This window comes from Mytilus galloprovincialis, chromosome 2, assembly GCF_965363235.1.
Source record: "Mytilus galloprovincialis chromosome 2, xbMytGall1.hap1.1, whole genome shotgun sequence".
NCBI classification, from domain to species: domain Eukaryota; kingdom Metazoa; phylum Mollusca; class Bivalvia; order Mytilida; family Mytilidae; genus Mytilus; species Mytilus galloprovincialis.
Window position 1 is genome coordinate 111,538,658 of NC_134839.1, and position 10,962 is coordinate 111,549,619.

Below are 10,962 nucleotides of genomic sequence, written 5' to 3' on the forward strand. Positions count from 1 at the left end.
GTAAATAAAAAATTCTTACTGTAATCGTCTTCTTCTATGCACCTCTGATCATCAACCACTGCTGTGACAATGACATGTTTGATGTTATATATTTATTTCTGAATTTCAGATGGCTGTTTGCATGCTTTGGGTTCCTTTGTATGTGTGTTTGTATAGTTTTATTTGTGGCTTCAGACTAAAGATTTCTACAAATAAAGCATTGATATAAGATTTACAATTTTTTATTCTGTACCAAATGACATTAAAAACATTTAAAACAACTTATAATAATTACATATTGTATATCAATTACAACTTTAACAAATATTTTGGCCAGGTTACATGAAGTACTAAGAAGTTGTATAGTAAATACGATGCTTACATATGTAGGATATTCTAACTGAAGTAACAAATACAAGCCACATATCCTTTGTGTTACTAGGTGTAACTTTTGTTTGATTATAACCTTAGTTCTTTCCTCTCCGCATGTTAGGTTTTCAGCTACACCCAGAGTAAACAGCTACGAACAGATGATAACATGTGTGTTGATGTGCAATACTATTCTGTAATGTTGGTAGACTGTGATACCAGTCATGGACAATGGCAATATATAAGACAGGTAGACATGCAATAATCTTTATCTCTAGACGCGGGAGTACTTCATAAAGCAACATAATTAATTAATTGTTTAACCTTAAACACTTGTCGATAGACCTTTTGATATATTAAAATTAAGGTAGGATGCATATTCAGTTCATGTAGGAATATTAAAGTTTTTATAGAACTTTAGTGTGATTTTTTTTAATAGGAGGAAAGTTTTTGATTGAGTTCAATGTTCCTGTAGTCGATTTTTTCATGTAAATATACTGGAACAAGACAGATTCTTACTTTTGCCACGTATTTTAAACAAATGTCACAGCCATTTTGTTTATTTTTTATTTGTTCAAATTTGACAAAGTCAATAGCATCCTATTAAATAGATAAATCCAAAACATAAATGTTTTAAAAAAAAAAATAAGATAAAAAATGTTTCCTTTTTTTATACTAAATACTTTCTTTTACTTTGCTTCAATAAAAGTGAATTTTATGCTTACCTGTTATTTTAATGAATGTTTCATACCTACTATCTAACAGAATTTATTATGTTGCTTTTGAAAGTAGGCATGACATTGGAAGAGGGCATGTTCTGGCAGGGGTTATAAATGGCATTTTTATAATTGATTGTCTTTATATTTTGTTTATTTATATTGTATTTTTTTTCCATTTTAATGACATGCACAGACAGTTTTGACTTTTTAAGACCAAATTTTATATTATAAACAATAAACTTTGCTGAAAAATGCATTCAAAGGTAAATAAAGGCAACAGTAGTATTCTGCTGTTCAATAGTCATAAATCGAAAAACAAATCAGGGTCACAAACAATTACCCAGGAAAACAGCAGAACAACAGAAACACTGAACTGTTACAGTTTGATAACAACTGCCATATTCCTTACTTGGCACAGGACATTTTAAGAAAAAATTATGGGTTGAACATACGTTACTTAGTTTTAGTCTGAAAAAGTAAAATCACAAAAATACTGAACTCGAGGAAAATTCAAAATGTAGAGTCCCTAATCAAATGGCAAAATCAAAAGCTCAAACACAACAAAGGAATGTATAACAACTGAAACAGCATTAAAGATCTCAACATCATCAAATGTACAAACATAAAAATGTTTAGTGCTGAAGATATTCCTGACAGTAATCATTTGGCATGCTGTCAATCAAGTTCTGTTCAAATACCTGGTTTGCTTTCATTAATCCGTATTTTTCAAACATTGGTCTTTCTGTTAATCAATACTTGATTATTAATCAAGTACTGTTCAAACATTGCCATCAATCAAGAACTTCAAAAATCTGGCTTTAAGTCAATCAATTACTGTTCTTACATTAATGGCATGCAGTCTGTCAAGTACTGTTCAAACATTTGGCTTTCTGTCAATCAAGTTCCTTTCAAACAAGTGGTGTTCAGTCAATCAAGTATTGCTCAAACATCTAGTTTGCAGTCAATCATATACTGCTCAAACATAGCTTTCAGTCCATTAAGTACTGTTTAAAACTGGCTTGCTGTCAACCAAGTACTGTTAAAAAATATTGCCTGCAGTCTTTCAAGTACTGTGCAAAAATGTGGTTAGTTGTCCTTCAAGTATTGATTTGCTGTTATTTCAGTACTTGTCAGATATCTTGCTTGCAGTTAATCAAGTACTGTTTACTGTAAACTATTTCAAAGGGATATTAATTTCAATATAAAAAAAAAGATGTGGTATGATTGACAATGAGACAACTGTCCACAAGAGACCAAAATGACACAGACATTAACAACTATAGGTCACCGTACGGCCTTCAACAATGAGCAAAGCCCATACCGCATAGTCAGCTATACAAGGCCCAGATAAGACCATGTAAAACAATTCAAACGAGAAAACTAACGGCCTTATTTATATAAAAAAAATGAACGAAAAACAAATATGTAACACATAAACAAACGACAACCACTGAATTACAGGCTCCTGACTTGGGACAAACCAACTTGTTAAAAATCACATTTTTCTTCGATTGTCAAAAAATAATAAAGCCAACTGTGTCTTTATTGATTCTTATTCACAAAAGTATTTCCACAGAGCCCATGCATGATTTCTTAATGCCAAAAGACACATTTATGATGGGACTTATTATGTGATACATTTTTATACAATGGTTGTAGATATTGTCATGATATGATTTGCATTTTTAGCTCACCTGGCCCGAAGGGCCAAGTGAGCTTTTCCCATCACTTGGCGTCCGGCGTCGTCCTGCGTTAACTTTTACAAAAATCTTCTCCTCTGAAACTACTGGGCCAAATTAAACCAAACTTGGCCACAATCATCATTGGGGTATCTAGTTTAAAAAATGTGTCCGGTGACCCGGCCAACCAACCAAAATGGCCACAAATAGAACATAGGGGTAAAATGCAGGTTTTGGCTTATAACTCAAAAACCAAAGCATTTAGAGCAAATCTGACTTGGGTAAAATTGTTTATCAGGTCAAGATCTATCTGCCCTGAAATTTTCAGATGAATCGGATAACTTGTTGTTGGGTTCCTGCCCCTGAATTGGTAATTTTAAGGAAATTTTACTGTTTTTGGTTATTATCTTGAAAATTATTATTGATAGAAATAAACTGTAAACAGCAATAATGTTCAGCAAAGTAAGATTTACAAATAAGTCAACATGACCGAAATGGTCAGTTGACCCATATAGGAGTTATTGCCCTTTATAGTCAATTTTTAACCATTTTTCGTAAATCTTAGTAATCTTTTACAAAAATCTTCTCCTCTGAAACTACTGGGCCAAATTTAACCAAACTTGGCCACAATTATCTTTGGGGTATCTAGTTTTAAAAATGTGTCCGGTGACCCGGCCAACCAACCAAGATGGCCGCCACGGCTAAAAATAGAACATAGGGGTAAAATGCAGTTTTTGGCTTATAACTTAAAAACCAAAGCATTTAGAGCAAATCTGACACAGGGTTAAATTGTTTATCAGGTCAAGATCTATCTGCCCTGAAATTTTCAGATAAATCTGACAACCCGTTGTTGGGTTCCTACCCCTGAATTGGTAATTTTAAGGAAATTTTGCTGTTTTTGGTTATTGTCTTGAATATTATTATAGATAGAGATAAACTGTAAACAGCAATAATGTTCAGCAAAGTAAGATTTACAAATAAGTCAACATGACCGAAACTCTAAGGAGTTATTGTCCTTTATAGTCAATTTTCAACAATTTTTATAAAATTTGTAAATTTTTACTAACATTTTCCACTGAAACTACTGGGCCAAGTTCATTATAGATAGAGATAATTGTAAGCAGCAAGGATGTTCAGTAAAGTAAGATGTACAAACACTTCACCATCACCAAAATACAATTTTGTCATGAATCCATCTGCTTCCTTTGTTTAATAGTCACATAGACCAAGGTGAGCGACACAGGCTCTTTAGAGCCTCTAGTTTATCTTACCTTTTTTATTAGCTCACCGGGCCCTTTGCTTTTCTCATCACTTGGCATCCGTCGTCTTCGTCCGTCGTCCTTCACTTTTACAAAAATCTTCTCCTCTGAAACATTGCTAAATAGTACATATTTAAGATATGTCATCCTGAGAAAATCCAAACTTCTGTGTTAGATATTTATAAGTTTTCACAACATTTTTCATCTTTTCTAATATGACATATCATGCAACAAAAAATAGAAGACCATACACACATTAACAAATATATTTACTTCATTCTTTTCAAGAAGAATAGTATTTCTGTGATATAAACATTTTCTTATTGAACCCTAGTAAAGGCTAGCACAATTAAGTTTGTGATGTTTTATTTAGTGGCAATTGTCATACTCCTGGAAAACTTTGTATTATATGCTTAGTAATGTCATCCTTAATAGTAACTAGCTAATCAAAGTTTATGTTAATTTAGATATATATTTCAGTTATTGAACTATGCTAAGATCATGAAGATTGATAGATTTAAACACCTTAAAGGGTTATTTTCTTAATACTGCATGGTTCAAGTTGATTGTATTGTCAAAATTTAATATTCAATTCATTAGAGGTCATTGTACGTGTTATACATATATATGATTACTCACGAAAAGAAAAAGAACATGTGAGATTTCTATATCTGAATATTTGTCAGGGTTCAACAGTCAAATATCACTAAATGTTTATCAACTATCAGTGTCTTTGCTTTTGTAAAAATAATCATGATAATTGAATTGATAGAATTAGATAATGGAGATGTTGTTTTATTTCAGACTTTAGAAGTGAAGCATGTTAACAGTAAACAGTGTTTAGGAGGAAAACAAAATGATAATGAACCAACTGTGGGTCAGTATAATTACTTAAATGTCCTGTAATATTGGCTGCTGGACTGAAATCATCATCAATAAAAAAAAGAAGTGCATCACCATATGATTTTTTCTTCACCAATTATTTTTTTTACAGTTTACAGTCATATAAACCCAAAAATCTAGGTTAATAAAAAACATTCTAATTCTAGAATTTTTTGGCTCCTCGGTGATGTGTATAGATATAGGAAGATGTGGTATGAGTGCCAATGAGACAACTCTCCATCCAAGTAACAATTTATTAAAGTAAACCATTTTGGTCACGGTACGGCCTTCAACACAGAGCCTAGACTCACATTGACCAGCAAGCTATAAAGGACCCAAAAAATTACTAGTATAACCATTCAAACAGGAAAACCAATGGTCTAATCTATATAAAAACATCTTTAAGTCTGTATTTTGAAGCAATAGATCACCTATATTTGATGTATGGAATGATTGTAAGGTGTTTATGTCTGGCATGGTTCATCTGACCATGACCTCACTCTCAAAGAACATTGATAATGCTAAGTTTATATGATACTTGTATTAAAATTTCATATAACATTCTTTTAATATGAATTCATTGATAAGTAGAACAGACCAGACATTTCAGAATGTACACTTTTGTTATTTATTAAAGTGAAATTATACAGAGTGTATAAAAAAAGAGTAATAAGATATGTTTGAGTAATAAGATATGTTTGAGTGATATGAATCCTTGCAGCATGATAAAGAAAATATGTTCATTTCTACTGTCTACTTTCAGGTACTTGTGATGGTAGCCAAAGTCAAAAATGGATAATCAAAGATATGAAATGGTGAAAAATAAGTTATAATAATTCCAAGAAAATATCTGTGATAAAATGGAGTAATAATGTGATTTACCAGTCAAAAGTGATTGGTGGATGAAACATGATTGTCCTGACAGCAGTGTGACCAGGGAATGTGTTCATCACAGTTCTATAAACTTGTCACCTGTAATAGTAAAGAAGAACATATCAGACAAGATAGAATTAATTCATCATCACATATTCAGTTTTATGTTAATGTATTATGGGTTTTTCTTGAGAAAAAGAATTTGCAGGACATTTCTTTATCTAGTTTTTAACTTTCTTTCAATTTGTAATTTGACATTTATGTTAGATAAGGTAGCCACTGAGAGATCATGGGCACGGTATTTGGTCACACAACCAACTTTTACCTCGGTTAATATTAATATGGAATGTTACCAATAATTGGTTCTTCTGTAATGCAATTACACTAAGAATTTTGTTCCTAAAAAATGGTGTATTGAAACTTGAATGTTGACAGTTAAAAACTCAAAATGTCTCTTGAAAATCTTTTCATGTAATTCTTTTAAGTAAAAACAAAGTAGATGAGCATTAGATAAATGACATTAGAATTATGTGTTACGAAAGCTTTTAGATGCATCATTTAGTTTCTCTCACTAATATTACAAAATAGTCATTATCTTGATTTTTTTCTGAATAGTATACAAAATGTGCTTAGTATTTTAAAGAATATCTATGCAGACATTTATTTGAAAAAAAACAACACATTAATAGTTATGTCTAGAAAATATGACCTGTATTAAACCCTGATAATTATTAAGCCATTGTAAACAGTTATATTACAAAGCAGTTTCCTTTGGTTGAAGTTATCAAGTTCAAACAGATCTGTTGTGTGTTCTCATTCAGTTCTTAGCATTTTAATACAACATAATTATTTGTAATGATTGATTGATAATTTGTGATCGTGCAGGTTGAATTTGAATGTAATTAGATATTTTTGAAGTGATACGGTTATTTAATGCTATATTATGTACTTGTACTTTTGAATTCCATGAAAACTTATCAGTATTTTTGTTTTTAATTTTGCAGTATTTTATAGCTTTTTCTTTTTCTAAACAACTTGTACATATATAGCTAAGAGTGGAAGAATTAGACATCGCTTGAGGAATGACAAAATCATTATTATTATGATGCAGTTTCTATCTGGACAGAACATGTATTTTAATTGAACTTCCATCAGTCAACTTCTGTGCTTTAAAAAGCATGTTTTTGATCAGTCAAATTGGAAGTTAATTGTTTGCATAGTCAGTTTCTAAGGTTGTTTTCTGAACATTGACTTAAGGAATGCATGCTGTCGCAGTATGAAGGGATTGTAAAATATAAGGCTCAGGTACCTATCAGGTGCAACGACTATCTTTTGGTCTGCTTATTTAAATTTTGAATTCAGGAATCAAATTAAATAATAAAAACCTAACACACTTCTAAACATAGGGAACATTCTTACAGCCCAAGTTATAGCATAAAATCCTATTTCATTTTATACGAATTCAGAGAATAATAATTCTTATTGTAAAAGTTATTTAAGAAGAATATCCCACCGCTAGTTCAAATGTATATTTTGAAATGTTAAAAGATGCGAGTTATATTGGAGATCATGTAAATAGTAAAAGCTTAAAGTAAATTTACTAATGAAGGTTTTTTTATTGTAAGGTGCTGTATAGTAGTCAATGAATATTTTCTACTTTTCACTAAAAAATTTATGATTAATTGTAATAAAATTATTTATTTAAGGTGGTACCTAACACTACAGGGAGATAACTCTGTAAAGTCAGCTAAACGTTTTAATTACGTTGTGTTGTAAAAGGAATATTAAGCTTCTCAATGATCAAAACTGGTGTTTGTCAAACTGCTATATAACCAGTGTATTTTTTCTGACAAAACGGTTGGTTCAAAATTTTTGAAATTTTTATATTTTTGTTAAAGGGTCAAAGTAAATACTTTGACAGAATTTTATGAAAATTAAACGAGCCAAATTAATTTTAGTGAAAGTGTTGGGTACCACCTTAATCTGTTTATTTCAATATGAAAAAACATTTTGTGTCCCCTCATTATTGGATGTTTAGGTTTAAGTTTAATGATTTAAACTCCTGCATAAAACAAGTGAACACAGGAGAAATATTGATATGAGATTTGTTAATTTAATTTCAAAATTAACAACTTTATCCATGATGGTTATGTATATCATGAATATAAATAGGGACATATGTGCAGATGAATTTACGCAAATAAAGACATCATATTATGCTTTGTATATTGGTGCACGTTAACCTCTGTAGATAATTGCTGTTGATTAAGGATGGCTGCTTCACATCCTAGTAGATAATTCATACACATGGCATTTACAGTGTGGTTAATCTAGTCACATTAATTCAGTATGTTTTAGTGCTATACAGTTCGTTATTAAATATAATGCATTACAGGTTCAGAGGATTTTATACAATAGAATACTTTGAATTGAATAAATAAGTTCATAAAAGAGTCTAAAAGTAAACAAGTGTATACCATGTATTCTTTGCATATAAGATATATTGTGCTAGGCATTATAATATGACACTGAATCCCAGTATAATCATTTTTAATATGTGTTCCCTGGTTTTGAAAATATAGCAATGAAAGAATAATTTTTCAAAAGAATAAATAGTGATTACTTTATGTGTCAGCCATTTTTTTGAAGGCACAAATCTAGTCAACTTTAAAGTAGATTTCTAGGAATTCAGAAATGACTACCATAACATTTTATTTATAAAAATGATGCATCAGTCTGGAATAAAATAACAAGTCAAAACTTTGCCCTTGGTTGTCATTCTCATTCATTGTCTGCTTAGACAAGTTTTGGTTTGTTTACATTTGGGTAAACCAAATGTTTGTTTTCCTGCCAGATATTTTTTTAGGAATACCTCCATAGTTGAATACGCCTTCAACACAAATAACACACTACAGAACTACGGATAATTTAATTGTGAAATGCAAGTCTTTAAAAATGGATCATAATTAGTAGGTATTTTGATAGTTGATATTCAAAGATTTGGGATGTCAAAAGTTTTTGTAAATTTCTGAATTCACATACAAAGGTGCAGATATTAGTGTATAGATTTTCGATCTTGCCAACAGCATAATGAAAACACTAGCTTTTGTTCCATGCCACATAATATAAATACAAACATTGCTTATAATAGGGATTCATTTACATTTTTGTTCTGCCATATTGTAAAAGTTACTGGTTAATTGTAAGTTACTGGTTATTTTTATACAGAGGAAAAAAAAAATATGTACTAAAGTGAGTACTAAAATGAAAAACAAACATTCCCTAACCATTTATATAAACGATGTAATTGATTGATTATTTTATATTCATTTTATCATATATTCTATTTTTTAAATATTTTGATTGTAAATAATTTGTTCATTTTGTTTATTGTATATGATGTCTCGATGGAAGAATAATATAACATAGAAATGTTTAAAGATTTTGTATATGTTGTGTTCATTATGTAAAGAAAGTGAAAATGTATAATTTTTTTAAGTTATATTCATAAGATGTTTAGAGTTCTTACATAATTTTCTATGTATAGGCTCAAAGAGTTTTATTAAACCATGAATGTGATTAAATGTGATCATTTTAAGATTTCTATCTCACCACATTTATATGTTTGTATTTGAGCTTTTTTATTCTTTTTAGAAGGTTATGCATGGTAAATGGTTATACCACCGATTATAAAAAAATCAAAACCCTTTTGTGATATGCTTATTATTGTATAAAATTAATGATCATGACTAAACTGTTATGGGTAGAACTGGAGAGGCATTTCTCACTTTCCCCTACTATCCGAACAGTTCAATTGATAATCTCATGATTGATATAAGTTTTCTGCTTCATACCTAAACAGTATAAATAATAGAGATGCCTTTTATCTTAATTTGAAACAAAATTTACTGTAAAATCCTGTAAAACACTTGATATTTTGATTAAATATATAAATATTATTCAATTGATTTTGTTTTTTAATTTTCTTAGTAAATGTTCGTTTGAATTGAGATATGTTTTGAGAACACCTTTCTTTTTACAACTTCCTCACGAAAATAAAATGGATATGTACTTGATTATTTTTTCTTGTCAGCTGTTATTTATGTAGACTGAAGTTGTTACTATAAATTCTATCTTAATATGCAGACACCTTCAGAATTTGATTTTATTGTTTGAATTACAGCAGGTTTTAATAAATAAGATTTGTTAAAATGTTATGTTACTGTATCAGTATGTCTGTAATTTGTACTTAAGAAAAAAGTAAGGCAAGGGAGTCTAATTTACTATGTTCATGTTATAAAAATAATGAAAAAGATTACATGTATTATTGAAATTTCAAGAGGATGAATTATACTTTAAAAAATAAACTTACAGTTTTGATAATACGGTCTTTTTTGGGCGAAGAAGAGTGAAAGTCGTAACGAAATTAATTTTGAACATTTGTTTTCTTTGTGACAAAATCCATTTTGTTGCTGATATTTGAAAAGACTTACAAAATATGATTGAGCATTGATATAGCCTTGGTCATTTTATCTAAATACAGTACTATGTATATATATGAAAATTGTTTTATTCCTCTTAAACAAATTTATCACATGGGTTTTGGAGTTTTCTCATTGCTTATTTTATTTTGGCTATTCAATGCTTCACAGAGACCTACACATTTTACTTATTTAATTTGCAATCCTGATATTTCAATATCGTTACAAGGGATGAATAAATATCTTATATGAATATATATATTAGAATGTGTTATAAAAATAACATGCCATGCTTTTTAGAATATAAAAATCATTATTTCAAAAGAAGAGCTATATTTATTTTTTTGCATTCCATTGAAACATCTTCTGTGGCTAGTTTTTGTCTTTGTTAACTAGATGGTCAATGTTTAGATGATAATTCTGTATTGTTATTTATTGTTTACAGTAGATGAATTTCGATGCATAGATTGGTAAAAATAAAAAAATGGTAAATATGAATTATATCAGCTTTATTTACTTCAGCCTACAAAAACAGTTCTAGAAAAAAAACCTTTAATGAATTATTTAACCCTACTGACACTCATCAGAGTTGGAAAAAAATATGATTCAACACTTGACCCTTTTTATGTTGGAAAAAAACATAGGTTGTCAATTTGAAACATACCTGTCATTTAAGGCTGCCAATCTTTTTATACAACTGCAAAAATAAAAATAAAAATTG

General features: G+C 29.7%; 1 protein-coding gene across 6 annotated transcripts in view; it reads left to right on the forward strand.

Annotated features, from left to right (window-relative positions):
* Positions 1-10,742, forward strand: part of LOC143065381 (polypeptide N-acetylgalactosaminyltransferase 13-like) — a 30,443-nt gene extending 19,701 nt beyond the window's left edge. For 5 of the 6 annotated variants that reach the window (XM_076238918.1, XM_076238923.1, XM_076238920.1 and 2 more), the window contains 2 exons: positions 4,810-4,882; positions 5,651-10,742. In XM_076238918.1, the coding sequence (XP_076095033.1) occupies positions 4,810-4,882; positions 5,651-5,706 (129 nt within the window). In that variant the 3' untranslated portion in view covers positions 5,707-10,742. Of the gene's footprint in view, positions 1-472; positions 599-4,809; positions 4,883-5,650 lie in introns of all 6 variants that reach the window. The other variant, XM_076238919.1, reaches the window with a different exon arrangement.
* The last annotated feature ends 220 nt before the right edge of the window (positions 10,743-10,962 follow it).